At 35.5% G+C, this 23,395-nt stretch overlaps 1 protein-coding gene across 9 annotated transcripts in view; it reads left to right on the forward strand.

Moving 5' to 3' along the window:
* LOC110848071 (neuronal acetylcholine receptor subunit alpha-7) overlaps window positions 1-23,395 on the forward strand; it is a 49,724-nt gene that overhangs the window by 21,708 nt on the left and 4,621 nt on the right. For 2 of the 9 annotated variants that reach the window (XM_035846286.1, XM_035846358.1), the window contains exons 2-24: window positions 2,226-2,305; window positions 2,498-2,557; window positions 9,891-9,935; window positions 11,022-11,131; window positions 11,201-11,351; window positions 11,430-11,459; window positions 11,562-11,637; window positions 12,146-12,190; window positions 12,864-12,934; window positions 13,067-13,085; window positions 13,173-13,233; window positions 14,382-14,433; window positions 14,494-14,527; window positions 18,025-18,134; window positions 18,216-18,290; window positions 18,362-18,399; window positions 18,478-18,530; window positions 18,631-18,688; window positions 18,749-18,804; window positions 18,874-18,921; window positions 19,003-19,067; window positions 19,770-19,856; window positions 20,880-23,083. In XM_035846286.1, the coding sequence (XP_035702179.1) occupies window positions 2,226-2,305; window positions 2,498-2,557; window positions 9,891-9,935; window positions 11,022-11,131; window positions 11,201-11,351; window positions 11,430-11,459; window positions 11,562-11,637; window positions 12,146-12,190; window positions 12,864-12,934; window positions 13,067-13,085; window positions 13,173-13,233; window positions 14,382-14,433; window positions 14,494-14,527; window positions 18,025-18,134; window positions 18,216-18,290; window positions 18,362-18,399; window positions 18,478-18,530; window positions 18,631-18,688; window positions 18,749-18,804; window positions 18,874-18,921; window positions 19,003-19,067; window positions 19,770-19,856; window positions 20,880-20,894 (1,439 nt within the window). In that variant the 3' untranslated portion in view covers window positions 20,895-23,083. Of the gene's footprint in view, window positions 1-2,225; window positions 2,306-2,497; window positions 2,558-8,688; window positions 8,734-8,836; window positions 9,936-11,021; window positions 11,132-11,200; window positions 11,352-11,429; window positions 11,460-11,561; window positions 11,638-12,145; window positions 12,191-12,863; window positions 12,935-13,066; window positions 13,086-13,172; window positions 13,234-14,381; window positions 14,434-14,493; window positions 14,528-18,024; window positions 18,135-18,215; window positions 18,291-18,361; window positions 18,400-18,477; window positions 18,531-18,630; window positions 18,689-18,748; window positions 18,805-18,873; window positions 18,922-19,002; window positions 19,068-19,769; window positions 19,857-20,598; window positions 23,085-23,395 lie in introns of those variants that run through there. The other 7 variants (XM_035846329.1, XM_035846257.1, XM_035846212.1 and 4 more) reach the window with 7 other exon arrangements.

Genomic DNA, 23,395 nt, shown 5'->3' on the forward strand with positions numbered 1-23,395 from the left:
ATTATAATCGTCAAAAAAATAATCCTCTCCGAGGACGATTATTTGGATTATAATCCTTGATCCAAATGAAATTTTTTTTAAAGCGTCCGAAAAAGTAGCCGTTGCTATGATACTATTTAATGAATCCTGCTGGATATTTTAGGCAAAAGAATCAAAATAGAACAATAATCTGGTGCGTTCATGGTATATGATTATAATCGATTGTGATTATAATCGTCCTCACGATTATAATCGGTTACTGTGAATACCACTATTCAAACATTCAATATATTAAGTTTGTAATGTGATTTTCTTTATTGGCGATTTATTGGTAAATAAATATTACGCGGCGATTACAGTTGTAATAAGTAAAACAGGCTTCTAAGTTACAAAATTATAAAACTGACGATTTAGACTGTGAAATTAAAATTAAATTTTGTGAAAGGAATCTGCCCATCCTTTCGCTTTTGCAAAAAGGAGGTTCTGGAAACAGATGTATTTAACACTAAGAATTCAGAGATAAATTATTCCTAGCAAACAATGCAGTTTAGAATGTTTACAAGGATATACTTGCAATGGTAGAGCTCATGATGTAATAATTGACATGTGAATGTAGTTTTTCACTGAAAAAGTTCAATTTCATCCCTTCGTCAGACAGGTACTATTTTTTGTCAAGTCTGTCTTGCATAAGGGTGATTCAGTTGTTTCAATATCTGCATTTTTCGAGCCATCGCAAACCAATAAATTCTGCTATATACGTACATATAAATAGAAATGTGTGTATACAAAATGTTTGTACTGCACCATTTGGTTGCACCATTCTACTAAATTTTTACAATGTTTAACAAACTATGGTATATTTGATCTCTCGTCTGTGGCTGCGCACATTTCACATCACATTGAATCTCCTGGTGACTTGTAGCATTAAATTTGCAATTTATTTGAATACCGTTCGGAAGAAAAATGGTCATCCCTTATGATGTGTTCCTCCCTTGCATAATGGCGTCATTTGGCAGGACATTAGTATTTTTATGACTGGTGCTTCTTGTGTAATGTGCAATATTTGGGTTCTTCTTTCCTCATTGTCCTATTTAAGGTAGCGTGGTTTGGTGTGTTAAATTCCAGTCTGAAGAAAGTTGGATTGATTATTTGGCAAAATTTGTATACGACTGTTACAGAGTTCCAAAGCTCCCCCCGTTACTTCTCATTTATTAGTATTCTAAGAAAAAGTAAATTTAGCCATGACATTATACACGTGCCACGTTTGACAAACAAGATATAATATTAATAAAAATAGCAACTTTTAACCTATTAGCGATCCTGTATTTAATTTAAAAATACGAAGAATACAAAATACAAAATTCGCATTGCTTCACGCGGAGTTGTTCATGCAAAAATATAGCTATTATTTATTTTCTATTTGCGTAATAAAATTGTAAGGTAACCTGACCAATCTTAACAGTACATAAACACCCTTTCAACTAAAACCCCATGCACTTATTGCACCATAATAATAAGTAGCAAAATGACTACACAAATAAACTTGCTAGTTCATATTCCAACTTTGAGAACTTGACTTAACTTTGCTTAATTAATTTAACTTGGACTTTATGAACTAGTGTATGAAGTACAAGGAGGAGTTCTCAATTTAAATTATTAGCTGGTCTTTCAAAGACTTTGCAACTTTCAGAATAAGTGAGATTAATTTTCTTACGACAAAATCAATGTCTGCTATATTTGTGCCTCCCGATTCTAACTTTGTGCCAACCGAGGTTTATTTAACATCCTTCTATCCTACAATCCAGCACTTTGCACTTGTCTCAAAAATTATGACTATGTGAACAGAGTACTTACATGTAATATACTGTCATGGATGAAGTAAATTTTATTCAATTTAGACGTGCCAATTTATATAAAATATCGAAACCCATGAAAATAGATGCAATTAGTGTTGAGAAATATTTACAATCACACTGTTGTTTCATGTTACATAATTTCAAATAAATGCATGCGTTCATTGCAATATTTGCCGTCTAACAACTAAGTTTTGACGGAGTAATGGAAATCATATGCGTATGCCAGTTACATTGGCTGGGCGATAATTGGTTGTCGTCTGGGTACAAAATGTAAATTAGGTGATAAACAATTAATCTAATCCGTCCCTAGGACAACGACGGCTGCATTTGTAGACAAACATATTCCTGCTTGTGATTTATGGCTAACTGGATGTTCTTCTTATCTTGCAGGCTCTTTGCAAGGACCCAACGAGAGACGACTACTGCATCATTTGCTTGATAAATACAATACGTTGGAACGACCAGTAGCGGTAAGGATGATAATAATAGTTCCCGAGTTCATAAATATTAAACCCAATCACAAGATACACCTTCAAATGTATCCCTCTGCACTGTCTTGTTCAATTCGTATTTCATAAATTCAGGGCTTTTGGTCTTCTAGAATAACGTGATGAGGTAATCATTAGCTTTTAATGATTCTCAATGATAATTCTTTTTTATAGAACGAGTCGGATCCACTTCAGCTCAGCTTCGGTTTAACTCTGATGCAAATAATAGATGTGGTAAGTGCCGAATCTTGTGTTTCACTTCTTGTGGTCCAACCCAACATTATGACACTACAACAAGCTGTCGGACAAGCCTGTTATGATTTATTAATGTGGATTATTCCACGTCATGCATAGAATATGACAAACTCATTTGTCTTCCGTTTTACTATCTGCTTCAACAACATGGTCTACCCTAGCTGAAAGATGGTCAATTACGAAAGCAGCCAATTTATGATGTGCATATTTTTGTCAACATAAATGATTGGAAGTGTGTATGGCAATGCCGAGTACAGAATTTAATATTCGCACATCATAATTAGGGCTAAACTTAGTGACTACGCTGCCTATTGTTGCTCCCTATTAAACACACAGCAAACAATGGATGTGATCCATTTTGGTTCACACTGCCACTACTGTTATTACTATTACACACTTATTGCAATGTTCGTCGACAAAGTGCTCTCGCTGTGTTGAGAAAGGAAGGAAACTATGTTTGCCAGAAAATTTGTTGGAAACTTGGGAAGAAATAAGGGTGCACACGAGTACAGACGTATGTATACAGCTACATACATGTGTATAACACTAGGACCGAAAGATCGTTACAAACTGTAGCACCCATATGCCACATTTTCAAACCAATGACCCGTGATGCACTACCAAAAACTGAACGTCTCATGATTAAACACACTCACTTTCACCAACTAACCACAATATTCCAATGCGTTACTCTACTTTGTGTTCCTGGTGTGCTAAAGATGTGTGAGTAGACTGTTGAAATAAAATTTTATTTTGTTCCGAACTTACAGAAAGGTATTTTTCAGAATATGTAGTAATCTATAGAATATTATAATTATAATGGGAAACATAACTCCACATTGGCACCCAAGAAACGTGGCGATATATAAATATGTACTTTCCAAACACAGATTGCAATTTGATACGGAACGCTCGATTCATTCTCATTACTTTCTCCATCCGACAGCCAGCCTGTCATTTTGCGCAGAGAGACAGGCGTTTGAGTGCAGCTGACACCGCAGGAATATGTAAGAGAGCAGTTATTTAGTTGCTCTACAGAGCACTTATTTAGTTTGTGCAATAATATGTCACAGTGAGTTTGACAGAGACAAACGAAGAATCCCCACAGAGAATTTTGGCTCTAGTGTATCCTTGGGACTTGATAAAATGTGAAGCAATATGTACGCCGTGCAACTGGAAAAGCAGCTCTTTAATTACCTTTGGTAACCTTTATTGTTTCTTTACAAGTTGCTTGTAAGTTGTGTCGGCTGCGCCCAATTTATATTTCACCGAGATGGAAAACAAGACTAGAAATGAACGCCATCAGCAGAATGGTTGCCGGGAGTAGAAAATGGACATTTATCATGCCGGAAGTTAGGAAACGACGATATAGTGAACATATCTTGGAAAAGCCGTTTTTGAGCCAACCACTTTATCTTCTCTTTACATATTTCGCAAATTACATTCTCCTCCTTTGGGAAGCATTGATGGGAAGAGAATATGGAAATTTCATCATCATTCCCTTACACCAAACCAATCCCCTCAACCCTATAGCAACTCTCTCACTTGGAACTATCCTCCTTGTACGTACTAATTTCGACTGAAATAGATCGGCCAACAATTCTTGGCTGGCATTCATTCAGTTCCAAAAATTTCGTTGATGTAATTGATTCAGCCAAGGTATGAAGTTAGTTATCAAAAACATACATAACTTACTAGATCAAAAAGTAGCCTTTAAACTTTAGTTTTTTTCTAAAAATGCCAGCTAGTTCTTGTGTCGCATTTGTGTTAGTCTACAGACTTTACAGCACATCTAAATTCTTGGAAGTTATTTGAGAATGAAGCAAATAAACAAGGAAGAAATGTAATTTTACTTTTATCAAAGGTTTTGTTATCAAAGAGTGTTCAATTATTTGGAAAAGTAACATTTCTCCAAGGTTTAAAGTGGCACAATCTTAGAGCACTACAAATAATGAAATATTTTGCAATAATCAGGGGAGCTTTCTAAAAGCATGAAATTTTATATTTTTTAAGTGTATTGCAAATAAAAGCGATTGCGATAACGTTTCAAAAGACGGTCGTCGTCGATAATTGACAACTCAAAAGACTGTTTCGGAGAAAAGTCAACTCAGCCCAAGCACATTAGAAATTTATAAAACTTTGTGGTCCTATGTATGTAGGTAGTCTTCTTGTGCGATGACGACCAAGGTGTGGTGCAGTGAAAGCGGAAAAGATGAGAAAGACCTATAATTCATTATACTTTATTTATAATGTGGGAAGCTGGATGTGGACACACTGGCAGTTGGGACCAGTTGGGAGTTTGGTCCGTGAGCTTTTACTTTGCCCTTTTCCAATCGATCAAATTGTTGAAAGGCAATACTTTTAGTTTTCCGGACTCTTACATATGAAGAAAACCATAAATATATTTAGTAGACTTTTACTTGTTTTTTTTTCGAGACACTCGCAACTAAAGGGTGTGTGGAAAGGGGTTGGAGCAGACATCTAAGTAGGTTTCCTTTGCCTATCACTTTGTGTAAGGCTGGAATACAATTTCACAATATTTATTTGTGTGGTCGGTCGAGTATCTTCATTGTGCAATCAGGTTCTTTCCCAAGTGACAGTCAGGTGACAGATAATATTCGGTTATACTCTTTTTCTCACTTTCTTTTCTTTTCGCCAGCAAAATGGGAAAGTAGAGCAGTGCAATATTCATTTGTTATTTATTTTATATACAACAATTTGGCTGGCCGTCGGAGGGTAAAAGGTCAACTAAATTTGAAGGTGACTTGGACATTTTCACATTCGATCTAGAAAAGTCGCATTTCGAGAGGGATAAATAAAGGTATTTTCACAGTTGACAGTTTCGATGCACCGCAGCAAATTCAACGTGTCGCGTTCATCGTGTGTAGGTATCTTAAGTACTTAGTCCTTAGTTTTAAGCTGGGGATGCGAAGCATATTTTTGAAGGCACAAACTATATTTCATTAATCCACTATCTTCGTCATAGTATGACTCTGACCAACAGACGATAGTCGCAGAAAAAAGATATGAATCGCTGACGTTTCTTGTTTAGATTCGTAACAGGATGTCCGTTTCCGACAAACCAGTAGTCCTTTGATTTCTCTTGCCCGAAAAAGACATGTCTTGACTATAGGCTGGTCGTGCCTCACAAATCGATGATTATACATAACTGAAATAGTAGCCGTTTTATTACCCTTCTATCTTATAGTTCATATTTAAATATTATTTATTATACAAGTAATAAATGGCTGAATTTTTCGGAAAAATTATTCTGACTTTGACAAACTGATGAGATGTGACCCTATAAAATCTATATACATAGATATCTGTCTAAAACATTGGGATATATCATCGGGATATAATTAACGGAAAGTTTATTAGTGATAATAAGTTATGCTGCTCATCCATTCGTTCGATAAACTAATCCTACAAGGAAGTTATGTAACATTAAAAGGGTTGAATATATACGTTTCGTGTTGGAATTTGCGTCAAAATTTGTGATCACTTTGTTTCACCCGTCTCCTCAGCCGTTTGTACTTGATTCGTTAGCTATTTGTGCCAATGTTTCAGTTTAACCATGGTGAAAGTTACCAAGCATCGAAGCATAAATGCACCATAATTGGTTCTGTCTGTGTGAACATGGGCTTGATCTAGCTGTATTTTTTAGAATTATGGGATAAATTGTATTGAAATGGATCCCTCGCTGAGTGGAATTTGTATTTATTTATATATAAATGTCATAACCCTACGTTTCTTCATTCATTGAGGACAGCAGAGTTGGAGGAGGTTGTTGGCGAACAGTGCTGAGCTTCATCCCTGTTGATGTCGCAATGCGTCTGTTCTAGTCCAACGTATCCAAGCGGAGAGAATATGTGTACGTAAAACGTTCATTCGATATTCTTTCAGTCTGGTCCTAAAGCACATCATGCCAGCATCAAGGGGAAAGCTCGCTTTGCTCTAAAAAATATTTGGATCTGGTTTCTCTCTCTCTCTTTCTCTAATAGTAAGTTAGATCAGCCAGCCAGGAGCAGCCAGGCACACCACCACTACCACAAACTCTTTTACTACTGCTACTTCAGGGATGTTTGGCCTGGCCTCCCAATGCCTAACCCTGAAAAATCTGCAGTCAGCCTCTCGATATCAACTACTACTCTCACTTTCACTACTTTCACTAGATTTTCGATTGTGGAGAAGAGCAGATGCTCACACGCCAAAGCTATCCCCGCTGCCACTCGTCCCACAAATTCAACAACATGAATACGAATGTTATGTTTTTCACTCGTATTAGTGAAACCACGCCAGATTAGCTTTTAGGATAGCTGACTTTACCCAGGGTTGCAGGAGAAAGATTATAGACTACAACGTCATAATGGGAACGAACATTGTAGAAAACAAGATAGAAAGTAAGATGAGCCAAACTTGCGATAGAATCACGTAGTTTAGTCATCCTTTGGCAACTCTCTTTCCTCCCACACACACACAAGAAGTCGCTCCCAGAGAAAAAGAGGTTAGGTTGGGTTACCAGCGCACGTTGAGAGAAAGCTGGCTACGGCTAAATAAAAATGGGCAACGAGAGACGTGACTCTTTTTGTCTGAAATTTCTTGCTCTTTCACATAAATGGAGAAATTCGATCTGAGATAATTTCTAAGATATCGGATATAGCAGGCAACATGTGTGTATAGTTTTTCACTTAGCATGCCCTGCTTTAAAGGATTTATTTCGTTAGACAAATATATCGGCTTCCTCCGGCTCTTCCAACGTTGTTAGCCATCTATGCAGGCAAGGTACATAATATGCTTGACGAAATCTATTAATTTCAAATCCCCACAATCAATCTATCCTTCCCCTCCTTTCTCTTAGTAAATCTTTCCTTCTTTCCAGAAACTTTCTGGGTGTTTGACATGCAAAGCACTTCCAACTTGGCTCTAGCAAAATCTCGCGGTTTATCACATCAACTGTCTGTCAGTTGTTTAAGAAGTTTAGCTAAATTATAAATGTACACGTATAGTGAAATGGATGGAAGGATCAGGTTGGATTTTTACAAAATATTTTTTACGCCATGCCCAGACTTTGGATTTTCAAAGCTCTGACTAATGGATGTTTCTTTTTAAATTTATTGACATCAATCACTCACGATAACCTGTTATGTGTGTATAGCTTGGTTGATCGTGAAACATATTCTGCAATTTCGTGTACATATTATTTCAAAATGTATTAGTCAGATTAAGGATATTAACTTTTTTCGCTGAAATACGTGAAATTCAGCAAAAACACATTTCCATAAGTTCACTATTGTATATCTTGGTATACAATAAAATTAGTAAATATAAATCAGTAAGCATCATTTTTTTTTACTAAATCTATGGATATAGACCACCAGTCAGATGACTGGTGGTTAAGATAATGTCGTAGAGAAGGCGTATACTTATCTTCTATTTATCATTCTCTGAGGTTACTCGTAAGATTGAAGACGTGTAACGAGTCTTAAAAGCCTTTTACATGGGTAGACTAACTAACTTCAAGTGCACATTCAAGTTTGATCCCCACTTGAAAGTACAGTGGATAAGTGGCCGTCAGTCCGCACAATCCTCCATTCACTTCCATCAAAACCCTTTCTTTTATTGAGAATAATAAATTAAGACTAATGCTGCTTTGAAATCATGAAAGTAGTTTGCCGTGCTTAGATACATACGTATATGCACACAACATTATACTTACTTTCACCTATCTTAACTCAAGACATTAAGTTTACATTATCAAGTTTGGGACGTGGTGAAAGTGTTTTGCAGAAGCTGTGCTTGGGTCATTGGTTTGAACTCTTTCAGATGGCTTAATTAACCTTAATTTTCTATAATGGTGCAATTAGGCTTGTTATTTTAAATATTTATACAGTGAGTAAAATGAAAGCAAAGGTATAAATTTACTTCTGCAATTTCTACGTGTATGTACTTACATATGTGTGCATACGATATTGATATGTTTAATATTTAATAATATTAATGTAATTCTATCTATTTTCTCACTTGCCCTCATCGGTTTAAAATTTACAGGAAGGATTAACTAATCATAATTTTGTTAATTTTGAGTGTGTATTTTGTGTTTGTTTCAGGACGAGAAAAATCAGATTCTAATCTCAAATACGTGGTTAAATTTGGAACGTGATATTTCATTTTCTTTCAATCCCTTCACCAAGCCCCCGAATTCCGAACCTTTTTTTCCTCTAACCCCCTCAGTTGCCCAATTTTTTTAAACAGGATGGAATTGGGAAATATGAGATTAAAGTTTGAAAGCGATTTTGCGTTGGAATGTTATTACTGCGGATTATTATTTTTTGGGCAATCGTGCATTGGTAACTTGTGTGTTTAAATTAATTAAGATTATTTTAAATCGGCAACGTGGCCGATTTTCACTTTCAATTGTTTTGATAAACTCCGTACACCATAGTACACAAGACGGATAAAACAAATAGAATGGTAGGACTATGATAGGACATACTGTAAATACATATGTACATATTCTCACAATGAGTTTACATATTTATTTGATCACATTACGTAACATTTTATACATAAATCAGCAAATTTCCTAATTCCATCCTGGATTATATGTATTGAAAGGTAAGATGGTGATGAAATCTTTGAGATTCCTATTCCCTTGTCACAATGGTTGTTACTTTTGCGCAGTCCCCCTGCAAAACATCCCACTATTCATATCTCTTGCTGTTTATTAATTTTTCTTTCTCTTCAAGTTGCAATGTCCTACTATGCTGTATGCGTAATTGGTAATTAAAGTAGATGTAAAAAATATTGTGTATCACTGTGTCCCTTTTACTTAGGTGGCTTACCCCTGAACTTGTTCCCTGTGTGTATTTCCTCGGACGTTTGAAAAATGTAAAGCACAAACCGACCTGAATTGAGATGCTTGACAAGTATTTTTATTTTGTCCAACGGAATTTTGAATTTTGTAACAATGTGTATGAATAATTTTTCCACGTGATTGATATGCCGCAGAACAATACATATGACCAACAACAACAACAATTATTATTGTGTATTTTGAGGAGGTCATTTTTTGATGTTCTCATACCAACTTTGTCTAGTGACCTTACTCTATGTGTGCGTATGCTATTGTTACAAGCCATTGTTTGGTGGTCGCAAGTCCAACCAGAAATTATGTTGCAAACTCCATGTTCACTGTCGAATGCTGAATGACGTGTTGTACACACACTTTTTAATGCTGGTTGTTGTTAATTTAACCGAAATACAATTGTGTGATTTTTTGCATGTCCCTATGCAATGTCTCAATGTAAAGGACGAGAAGAATCAACTGCTAATTACCATGATTTGGTTGAAGATGGTGAGTTATACACCAAATTAGTGTGGTAGCGTATGTACGTCTCAAAAAAACGAAAATAAAACCCTCCAGCAAGCACATACATAATAATATTTATTAGTATGTGTTACTTTCTATCCCTCTTTTCCATCCTGTCCTCCTTCATCACATACCAAACAAATCAATCCCTTCCTCAAACGTTTTTTATAGATTTTTTTGCATTTACAAATTTTTTCGACATTTTTGCAGTAGACATAGTCTCAACTTTTAATATATACTAATATTTGTACAACTTTACAATATTTTGGGCTACTGTATACTTGTAATTTTTGATCTACATCCTTCAATATTTTAGTCAACTTTACTCAGAACACTTTTGTGAAAATAACGAGTGGAGATTGGATTAAGTATAAATCAGTAATTGGACCTGTCACGCCACATTGCAGGCCACGGTGAAAGTGGGGTGAAAGTGGAGGGCACAGTTGGTTCCCTATGTCTGTTGTGGTGGTGGTGGTGGTGGTGAGACTTTCACCACTCAGTCCTTGCCTGCCTGCCTGCCTGCCTGCCCTGTGTGTGCAAATGTTCATATGTGCTTTGCTGCTTTCCCTGGCTATGCGATCAAGAGAGCTCACTATTACATTCCGCCTGCTTCAGTTTTGCTTGCCTTTTGCACTCTTGGCTACCTAAATATAATGCCTCCCTCATTATATATCAACCCATAACCACCGTCTGTCGTCTACTTTTGGCACAGACGCATTGCACGAACCATGGAACGAATGAACTGCTGGGTTATCACCTCAGTTGTGTGTGAGAACTTTTGTTTGTAGCGCCATCCATGCCTTGTTTTTCAACTTTCTTCCTGGAGAAAGTCATTCTCCTCCTCACAGATTTCATCACTGACTTTTCCTCCTCTTTTGTGCCTGAGTTTCGTTTCTTGAGATGCTTAACCAATTTATACAATTTTGTTTCACGTATGTTTTTAAGTATTGTAAAAACTCCTTTCCCTGTCCCCTCACCCGTAGTGGGCGCCGTGCAATTTACGGCGTCATTTTGAATTCAAATCTTTATAATAAATTTATTTTATTTCCCTCCCTTCCTCAATGGAAACAGGAGTGGCTAGATACGAATTTAAGCTGGAATGAAAGTGAATTTGGAAATATAAGCGATCTTCGCATCCCACCACATCGAATTTGGAAGCCTGATGTTTTAATGTACAATAGGTTAGCACACGTGGTTACAACGCTGCTCTGGGACGTGGTCCAAATGTAAAATGTCTTGTTCGTTTACAGTGCTGACGAAGGGTTTGATGGAACCTATGCAACAAATGTAGTTGTAAAAAGTAATGGAAGCTGCTCCTATATCCCTCCAGGAATTTTTAAGAGCACTTGTAAAATAGACATCACTTGGTTCCCGTTCGATGAACAAAAATGCGAGATGAAGGTTGATATTTTAATTACATTTCAATTCAAATTTACGTCAGTAGGACATTTCAATGAATTGTCTTTGCCGAATTTCCAGTTCGGGAGCTGGACCTACGATGGATTTCAGGTACATTAATGCGCAAAATTATGTTGCTTGATTTCCAAATAGGAAAACTATTTGTGTGAATATTAAAAAAATAGAGTTGTAATTAAATTATATGAATTACAGTTGGACTTACAATTACAATCAGAAGATGGAGGAGACATTAGTAGCTTCATTAAAAATGGAGAATGGGAGCTTAAAGGTACGGCAAGCGTCTGGAATTCAACATATTAATCTATAATACTCATAATACGTGTTCTCATGTGAATGTATGTTAACTAAACATTTCTACATTTTCTCGTAATCGTATTTCGCTCCATACGTACATAACTGAAAATAGTGTTGGGTGAGGGATTTATTCCTTGGAGGTCAGATGCCTCTTGTGCCAGTCTCATCGATTTTTTCATTGGCACACAAAGGGCCCAGTTCATTGCGAGAGACTGAGGGGTGGTCGATCCCCAACTTTCACTTGCTTTCTCCCATTCACTATCTCATACAACTCTTGGCTCACTCTCTGTCTGCGGGCCCTCTGGACCAGTCATCATGCAGCATACACTTTCTCATGATATTTTTGTTGTTTTGACCCACTACGTATTTATTTGCAAGTTTGCATAAACTTGAATTTTAAAATAGTACTAATTTTTAAACTATTTTAACAACAAGTAATGCATTGCAGACAATTTTTTGCAAACAAAGTTTTGTTTTTATAGGTGTTCCAGGAAAGAGAACAGCAAACTACTATGCTTGTTGCCCGGTACATTTTTTGAACACTTTGTTGAATTCAAAATGCGCTTTATTGAATTCAATATTTTACTAAATTGGTGTCTATTTATTTTTCAATGTTTTTATCACTTCACCTGATCGATGTCCGTTGTCAAACAGGAGGTGATTCCCATTTACCTAAATACATACTTGCATATGTTGTTTCTTGTTATTTCTTCGCATCAATTAATACATGCAACAAACACTGAGAAATACTTGAACCTGAAATGTGATATTGATCAAAAGGAAATTAGACTTAAAACATCCAATTTTGCAAGTTCCTAATGAATGTTTTCATTATATGCAAATTTCTAAAATGGCATCAATTTTATGAGTTTTTAGATAAATGAAACTAGTGTTGGTAGACCCGATGCGATGGATGCGATGGTAAATAGTCGGATAGGATTACCTACACTAAATTCCACTTTTAATACTTTAATATAAAGTTAATTTTTGGTACAACAAAACTATTGATTAAAAAAAAAACGCCAATTTATTTTCAATTTGTTCACAGTAAATTGCCTCAAAAATAAATTCTGGTTCAATAGGTTCACTTTTAGTAAACTTGACGTTTGGTATGCGTGTTTGATGCGAAGAAATATAAAGCACACAGAAAATAATAAGCATAATCATGTGATCCTAATTTGTCACATACTATATTTTTTCAGCCATATGTTGATATTACATTTGTGATTCACATACAAAGGCGAACACTATACTATTTCTTCAATTTAATTGTAAGTGTACTTTGAAAAGTAGGAGTTAATCGAACTTATTCAAATTTTCCTTCTAACCGAGTTTACTTTCTTAATGTAAACTTTATTTGATGAAAACTTACACTAAATGAACAATGGTTACGTTTTTGTCAGGTGCCATGTGTATTAATAGGTAGGTAGACCATCTGAATCAATATGGCCATACATATAATAGCACTTTTTATCACAAACAAGCGTATTAATTCATGTATGTTAATAGCATCCATGGCGGTACTTGGGTTTACACTGCCTCCAGACTCGGGTGAAAAGCTTTCTTTAGGTAACCATGACCGATATTTTTTTGACAAAATGACTTTTTGAACCCTCGCAAAGTAAATTCTTTGATACTCTGTATTTTTGAGCATTTGACGGTTTTGCTCGCACACCATCAACCATATCATAAAACTTTTGTTTTTACGTGTGTTTAATTTTTGTCCATGTTGCATGGCAGTCGCCGCATTCATGTTTAGTCATGTATGTAAGAATATGTAATCCAGCCTTTGGAAAAATGGGAGTGGTAAGTTATACGGGAAACATATTTAAAAGTCTGGGTAAATTCCTCCACTATCAATTACATGTGTATGTCTCTATTGGATGTATTTATGTATATATGTACAGTACAAAAAACACGACTAAAAGAAAATTTCACGAATAAAATTGATTTAATATTCAAGCATGTCATACTTTTCAGGACTTCCAGGAAAGCGGACAGAAAAATTTTACGCATGTTGCGAAGAGTATGTCTTCCTATTATGCATATGTATATGTGTAGCAATGGGGAATATGAGATTATTAAATGGTAATGAAATGTTCAGGCCATACGTTGATATAACATATACCATAATAATACGCCGACGGACACTCTATTATCTCGTTAATCTCATCGTTCCTGGAATCATGGTAGCATCCATGACCTTGCTAGGATTCACACTTCCACACGAATGCGGCGAAAAATTAACTCTAGGTATTTCAGAGATGCAAATTTATTGGTGTTCCCCATTTACCCAAGCCCATTGCCATTTCAACCCAACTGCATACATGTTGTTCTTACATGTTAGCGATATAAAACGGTCAACTGTTATACGTTCGACATAATTTGAAGAATTACAATAATTATTATAATATTATTTCTGCGATTAAGATGTGTGGTAATGATGGTGTGCGCAAAAAACAGGTCATTACTAACCCAAAGCTAACACTAATTTTACAACGTTTTTACTCGAGGGTCAGAAAGACATTTTTACAAAAATTCTTTAAAATACATATCAATTTTAATGAACCATTCATGTAATATTTTTGTACTGTTTGAATTTTAACCACTTCACCTCACCTGCCCACGCCGATTGTGCAACACAGGAGGTGATTCCCTTAAATTTAAATTTACCTCTATGCTAAGGATTAAGGAAAATGAATTTTTGAAAACTTTTTCAGTCACCATTCTCTTATCTCTGACTGTGTTCCTTAACATGGTGGCCGAAACGGTATTGTCTACTATATTACAAGATTAGCGTCCTTGAAGTAATAAATATTAAACTTTAAAGATGCCTGCTACCAGTGATGCAGTTCCGTTATTGGGTACGTTTTACGCGAATATGAAACTGATTTTAAACGATTTTTTCATGTTCAAATTTATAACTTATAATTATTCGCATCCTCTCCTGTGAGATATTGGTTTATGTACCTCAGAGCCTTTTAATCTCCTAAACTTTCACTGAAACTACTCATGTGCAGTATTGCATAATCGACATGAATCACAAACTTGTATCTCACAAGAGCTGTCAGTTATTTTGCTTATGAGTATAAATATTTGGACATGTTTTTGATGTTTTTTTTTTGTAACCAAATAAGCCATCAGGCAATCTCGACAATGTCTCAATGCTATCGATGCTTTGGACTTGTACTGTACAATATGTTAAATCTTATGCTACTTGGCTTTTGATTGATAATCCATGTTTGATGGCAATGATATAATGTAATGGTGACATGTAAATGGGTTCACATATAGCGTCCTACACTTTAGAACCAAAAACATAGATGTTTTTTTAGGGTGTATGTTTGTCTGACATGATCCAATATGCCACCCCTTTAGACTAGTACTACTACACGCACATCACTCCTCACCAATTTTTGAACAACCTCTAGTCATATGTCAAGAAATATATTAATCAACAAAATACCCACCATATATCCGGTTAATATATGTGGACACACATCGTACCAAAAATATTAACACGCATGAAACCTGTCACGCGGACCTTTCACTTGGGCAAAGTTGTATTGTGTGCACAAGGACAATTTATTCTTGTCCTACGGTAACACAAACCAAACGGAGGTGTAAGTGTGGATTTTGTACAAATCATATTTTGTGTTCAATGATGTGTCATACTTTTGCTCGGATGATGTCATACTTTTTGCTTTATTTTATACTGTGCAAAACTAAAAACCATTTAGTAGTGAATACTTTCTGATGATGCCACGATCAGTCAGTTTGAACAAAGAGAGACCAGAAAGTTTGACTTTACTGATGACTTTAGTGAAAATCTTGTAGTATTAAAAATAACATTTGGGGTAATATCTACATACGTACGTATTTAATTTTGTCTTGAGAAACTTGGGAAAACCTAATTGTAAATATGTAAGAATAGCCTAAAGTTGACCGTTTTATATTATGTGTGTCTATAACATTGATCTCACACAATTCCTAAAGATGCGATTTACAGCGTATTTTCATGTAACTAAACATATATAAAAAGGTTGAAAGGTTGGGTTGAAATATTTATATTGGACCAATAAATCATCCTTCACCTATAAAATAATTCCAAAAACTCCTCTCCTTAATATCCATCCCACTAATTAATTAAATATTAATTGATCGGTCAGGTTACTAATTTGGTGTCTATTTATTTTTCAATGTTTGAATTTTGATTACCTCACCTGACCGACGTCGGTTGTCAAACAGGAGGTGATTCCCTTAAATTTAAACTTATGTACCTGTATTAATTACACATGTTGAAAAACTGTACAGTAATTTTAATTATATTGCAAATTAACTTAAATTTTAAACTTTTCAGTGACAATACTTCTTTCTTTGACCGTATTTCATAACCTAGTTGTTGATTCATTACCCGTGGGAGAAAAGTTACCTATTCTCGGTTAGAATTCTACTTTCTTAACAATCTTGCATTATCAATTGGCCCCACATGTCTACCATTCACGAAAAAATTACTCCTCTTGCCATTTTCCCTTGTATTTAGAAGCCTTGGTGATGATGATGTAATAATTGATGATATAATCACCTACATACCCATATCTTATCCTCATCTCTATCCATAACCAGATATTTCCCCAACCACAGAGAATTTTGATGTAAGGCATTTTTGATGCCATTTTACAACCTTTACATCATTTTTTCACAATAACAACGTGTTTTCCCACGTTTCTGATTTTGCAGACATATAAAAAATCCAACAATTGTGAAACTGTTGGACTATGATACACATGTATGTATATATGCGCGTGTGTATGTATGTGTATGTCTATTTTGACCATGTTTTTAATTGGGTAACCTACATATTTTGTGTGAAGTGGTAACAAATTTCAAAATGGTGCAGTTTTGTGTAATAATGTTCTACTTTTTTACAGTTTTATTAACAAGTTTTTCACGAACGTCTTACTTTCTTGTCTCTCTCGTGCTCTTTACTTGTGTGTTAAAATTTTGCGGGTATTTGACAAAATTCTGTATAAAACAGACTGAGAGCAAGGAGGTATAAAATGGTTTTCAGCAATTTCACGAACCAATTATTTTCACCCTTGTAATTCCTTGTAAGCAACTTGAAATTTTTCGATTTGGTCCATCTTCTCCTCACAATTTACCCTTGGTACTACATGGTAAACCCTCTTTTTGGCATGACATTTTTTAAACAATACAAATAGTATTTTTGACGCATCAATGACTAACCAAAAGTTAAAAGTGTAAATGTATTTATATGCCCACCAACCACCCCTCCCCTGCACATTTGAACCTTTGGCATGAGTATGTTCATGGTTATGTAAGTAGTTACGACAAGGTGTTTAAGCAACATTGGCTTTCTTAGGTTTAAGGACTTTAGAGCATTTGACTTAAAAAGTCTTGAGAAATGTATTAGTATTGCTCACCCTTAAGGTTGGGGAGAGAAATTGATGGAATGATTTTTAGATTGAATGATAACTAGGAGGAGGAGATGCATTTTCCATGAAATGTGGTATTTGTTAAGTATTTATCCCAAGTATTTTAAAATCAATTATTACAAGTGTTAAAGCGTTAACATTTCATTCAAATGCATTTCCTCCTCCTATTAACTAATTTATCACCCAATCTTTTCATTAATTTCTTTCCATTCTAGAGAGAGTAAAAAATTATAGAAATTGTGAGAATTTCTCAAGCTCCAAAACTTTTAAAAGTCCGTTTACACCTGAGTAAAGAAGGGGAGGAAAAACAACGATGTTTAAATACCTTGATGTTATGAGAATGAATAATGTATTGCCTGCTATTATTTATTGAGATGGAAAAATATATATAGCTTGTTTACGGAAAAAGATATTGCTCATTTTCTATTTCCAATTGGTATAATAATTTGAATACGAAACTTTGCAGTTTTAAATTGAATTTAGTTCTATTTAAACAAAGCTTCATGTAAGTTTGTACATATAACTCTTTAATAAAAATATTCAGTGGGTACTAATGAGTACTAAATAAGATCAATTGGTGTTCAATAAAATTAGAATAAGCATTACTTTTGAGCATGTGTAACGAATTAGTAGTGATGAAAGTGAGATGCATAAGAAAATGCTGATATGAATACGTACATATTTATGTCAACGAACGCATGTTGCACGTTTCCATGTTTGCTATATGTATACCGGGTCGAGTGCTGCCTTTGTTTGTCTGCGCATTGTTTTGTAATGTACCTCGTACCACAATTTATCCGTGCAAAAAAATATATTGCTATCCAATTATATTGCTATCTGAACATGCATTAAGATTTATTGAAGACAAATTTAATACTGATGTATGATCTTCACACCACATTTAGGTACATACTTCAATTGTATCATGTTCATGGTTGCATCCTCGGTAGTCTCGACCATCTTAATATTAAATTATCATCACCGGTCGGCCGATACACACGAAATGTCCAATTGGGTAATAACACTTTTCATTGAATTACCATATTTTTGTAACCTATGTGAACACATATTATTATGCCTTTTAATTCTGTGACAGATTCGTGTTGTATTTTTACAATGGCTGCCCTGGTTTCTGAGGATGAGTCGACCGGGTGATAAAATAACTTTGAAAGTAAGACATTACATTAAAATTTGCTAATCACAAAATGTCAGATTTAAATGACCATTTTTTGCATTATAAAGACGATGGCTGCAACTGCCAAAATGCGGGATCAGATTAGGTTAGCAAATTACTAAATGCTGATAAAGAAGGAACATGCAGATTATGAATATTATTAATAATAATTTTTGGTATACAGGGAGCTCGAAATGAAAGAAAGATCTTCCAAAAGTTTGTTAGCCAACGTCCTTGGTAACACAAACAAATGTTTGATTAGATTTGGGACATTTTCATAAGAATGATGTAATACATGCTCTCTGGTTCTTGCATTGTTATTGTGATTTTCACACAGATATGGACGATGACTTTAGACCAGCTACTTTACGAACGCCCCATTCGACACCAGGATGGTAAGATTCTTAAAAAATCAATCTGACAGTTAACCAATTATAATAATTCAATTTTTGTAGGCGAATTGGTGGGTCTCACGAAGACCCAATTGCAGCCACAGTGAGCCATCACCCGTGTAAGCCACTACCGAATACTTGTAGTTACTGAATAGTTGCAGGATTGATCAAGATTCATTTTGTTTCAGGTCTTGGGGCGCATCGTGAACTTTCGCTCATACTCAAAGAGCTAAGATGTATGTTCATTTCATATATATGTAAATGACTTTACCATGAGATACTCAACTTTAATCTTAAAATAATGTTTTACATTTTAGTAATTACGGACAAGATCCGGAAAGATGATGAAGCCGCGGAAATAACAAACGAATGGAAATTTGCAGTACGTTGTAATTATCACCTCGTGTAAAATTAAATAATCAAAGATTTCGAATCTTCTTCTGGCGTCACTCTGCTCCTCCTTGTATTTACTTGTATTCTGCTACAGTGCACAACGCACATCAGTAAATTCAATGCCATTCACGAGACATTTGGTTTGGCATGACGGACGGGGGTTTATTTCTCACGGGTCGCTACAACTCTATAGTCCCTTTGAAATCATAACAAATTTTTTCTGAATTTATAACAATATCCAAGGATTGAAATTGCATAGACATTACTGACCATAATATTGCTTCTGTGTGACGAATCCTTCAGTGGTTTACAATTGCGTTATTTAGCTTTTATGCAACATTTCTTAATACATGGAACTATTTCTATTATAATAATAGAATTTAGAATCTTTCCTCAAGTAAAGTTATGAAAATTATGGAATAGCAAACTATTACTAATATGGTTACTTGTGAAAAAATGTCTTTACAATGTTTTAGTTGTAGTTGTGTATAAATACTTAACACCTAAGTGTATAAATACACTTAAAGGATATACAAGGAGAAGCCTTAAAACCTTCATAAGTAAGAGAATAACAGCATCGGGAGGAAGAAGCATTGTGACAATAGAAGCGAATATAACATTTTATACTTTAACATTTATTTCGTAGCCGGTATATGCACGTTTCTGTATGTCTAAAATCTATTTTTTGCAGGCAATGGTGGTGGATAGGCTGTGTCTTATCGTCTTTACGTTGTTCACCATTACCGCAACGATAGCGGTTTTAGCTTCAGCTCCACAGGTAGGAACGATTTTAATTGTTACAATATTATTAGAAGTATGTCATTCAAAAACGTAGATCGCCCAAAGGTTTTGTACAAAAATTGAATGTACGCTTAATTTAATGCGCAAATAGATATTAAGACCGCTTAACGATAAATTTTGAGTAAAACTGTGCCAATTAGTCATCCATTTCATATTTACCACATTTTCGATTACTGTACACGAATTTGTGTGTACATCTTGATCGCTAAAAAATGTTCAGGGACAAAATTTATACAAAATGTCCAATGTACACACATCTCTGATGAGATGACAAATCAACATGCATACGCTAATAACGTTTGCTTTATAGCTTTTGTTTAAATCAGAGCCTTGTTCTCATGTATCAGTTGACCACTGTAACTTTTCTTAGCTCGTATTTTCATTTCATTTTTGATAATATAAGCCGTTCTCAATTCCGAGTTTTAAAATCTAACGTTTCTAGCTGTTATAAATTTTTGGACAAAGTGCGCGGATTAAGGAAACACACAGTTCTGCTGAAATATTCACGAATTCTGATTTAGCCTGATTTGTTATTGACATGAAATTTACATAATTGTGGAGCTGATACCGATTTTTTATGAATTTTTGATACTAAGCACCGCTCTTTTTATAATACCATCATGCATCATGCTCATTAATCACAAACGCTTATTTAGAACCTTTCAGAATTGCCGTTGCAATAAATTATTCTAAAAAATTGTTTTAAATTTGGTTTCCAGGTTTTTGTTGCCTAATTCGCCTATCAATGTCAATATCAATGTCAACAATGTCCCAACCCCAATCTCCTTCTGCTTTTCACACTAAATCTTGTGTATATTATATGTATACGAGTTAGTGTGAAGAGGAGAGAGAAGACTTCTTTTCATATACTCAAGCTAATCACTAAACCACATTTAATTAACCAAAACCATAAACCAAACAACTCAAATCAAAAACAACTTCCAAAAAAACAAATCAAAACTACGACATCAATAACCAAGTTTTTCTGTTGCCGTTACAGCCGTTGCTGTCTTGAGAAAGTAAACAGATCAACAACATCCCTACAGAACCATTTACCTACTTCTACATGATCTTCTACATGCGATGATGAAGCTGACGATGCCGATGCTTTAAACACATCACCCCTTTTCCATGGGCCAACCAACAACACGTCACCACAACCAACATCTCCCACGACTTGTAAGCAGGTTACGGATGCTTTAGGCTCAATCTATCACACAGTAGAACCACCATTCAATGCTATGAAGCTGGTCATCGTAATTACGCGAACAATAAATCCATTTCCATAACTATAAATTTCCATGTGCGCCAGGAATTCCTAGAATTTGCCTACTCTACGAGAATGAAGACAAGAGAAAGTCTCATCATCCCCATAGATTTACTTTGTCAAAAAATCAGCCAGCCAGTCAAACATAATGTCTTAAAGAGGATTCGCATCAAGTACTTGAATAGGACTGATAAAATTTTGCAGTGAAAGCAAGACAACGTGGGCAAGTGACAATTTCCGACAACGTCAACCATTTAGAGGACCCATCAGCCATTGCCTACCTAGCGACGTATATCTATATAAAAAAAACTCTCCGATGAATCTGTTTTATTCTCTATTGACACACATTGCCATGCGAAACCATGCTCCTCTCCAGACTTGTTCAAGTGGTCGTCGGGCTCAATTTTCTTAGCGCAGTCAGAACCAACGGATCCTAAAAAGCAAATCTATATATATTTTAAAAAGGATTTCCCCCTTTTACACACACACACTGGCAATCGTGGTGGTTGTAGAAGAAGAAGCTGGATTGCCACTGACTAACTGATGACCGACCGACCGACGGACGGACGTGCAGAATATATCCATTCTCCTCCTTTCTACTTTCTCCAGTTAGTAAAATAAGTTGAAAAAGAAAGATTATGGCACATGTACACGAGCTGCCTGCCGTTCACAGAGTATCAAGAAAATCATCATTCCGTTTTCATGTTTAACTTCACGATCCAAACCCAACGACCAGCAAGCCAAGTTTATCCTCTGTCTTGAAAATCCTTCACTTTTATACTTCTTACTTTATTTTCTACAACCATTTCGGAATAGTAAAAGTCATGCGTCCCACATTATCACCACCACCACCACCACGAGAGCACTGCTACCACTACTTTCCTCCGGGAGACTTGCTCTTTTCTCCCTCCTTTCCACAAAAACCAAAAAGTTGTGAAAAGTAAATAAGTATGTATATACAATGCTCGAATAGAACGAGGTCAACTTGCCGACACTTTCGAGAAGAACAGATGTGAATTCAATAGTTACATTATCCACTGGATGATAAGCGCATGGAAAAGAAAAGCCCTGAAATTTTCTCAACATTATTAGCTCAATTGTTTCCGAGTGGTGGATATCTCAGCACCCACGAACACGTCCGTCATCCTTGAATGTCTTCAGAGTATGTCCCATCCCCGTGTATGCATCGCCCCTCGAATTTCCTCTGCAATTGAGCCACTCTAGTTTTTCTTTCCACTTATAGATTACCCGTCAATGTATCATTCTGAATTCTTTATTTATTCAACCACTTTAGAATTGTAGCCAATCAGCAATTTGCGAAAAAAGTTTAGATTTTGAATATGCGGAACCAGTGCGCAAGAAACTAAATGACGTGATCTTTCCATCCACGTCAAACTACCTCGCCTCCAAGTCCAACATGATGCAAACCAATAAAATAATATAAAAATGCTCTGCCATTAGCCCTGTAAAGCATCGAGTTATATTTTTGCAAGAAAGAGGAGAAACTCACCGGAACAGCGACATCTGTTTGTATCATCTGCCCGACTTGAACCCATCGATCTTTTCGTGTACAATCCATATCATCCCATCCAGTTTACCACCTCATTAGAACTCAAAGTGTGTCCCGTACTCTGGTGTGTCCTGCCCTTTGAACAGTTTTATGGCACTTTCACTTAATGAGATTCCGCTCCCACTTCGGTTAGGGTCCCTATGAGAATGATATTCGCACCTATGCAGCCATGTACGTCCGTCTGTGATGAGAATCAGAGAAAACCATTCGCAAAGTGTGCACCACTCAACCTCACCTCTTCCACCTTTTTTTACCTCTAATTCAACCGAATCTTATATTTATATATGATAAAGTGAAATTCACATACGAATATTCATACGAAAAGTGGAAGGATCAATGTGGAATATGTAGCAACCACACAGCAAAGGTAAAAAAAATCTGCCAAATTGAAGTTGCTAATTAAATATTGTGAATGCTGTGCCAGTAATGCATGCACGAAAAAATTAGAACAGGACAATAATGAAAATGCACTGCTTGTTTTCTCATGTGTTTAGCAAATTTGTGGGAAGTGAGGAACGTGTATCCTAAATTATCCTTGCATTTAGTACGTACCGAGTTCTCTGTGTGCCTCAACGTATGTAGAAAGTCGAGGTAATTGATCATTCGACAAATTATCCCCAATATTAAATCTAAAAAAGACGGGATAAATAGGTCCCTTTAGTGTTTAATAAATAAATAA

Source organism: Folsomia candida, unplaced genomic scaffold (genome assembly GCF_002217175.1).
Source record: "Folsomia candida strain VU population unplaced genomic scaffold, ASM221717v1 Fcan01_Sc001, whole genome shotgun sequence".
Classification (NCBI taxonomy): Eukaryota; Metazoa; Arthropoda; class Collembola; order Entomobryomorpha; family Isotomidae; genus Folsomia; species Folsomia candida.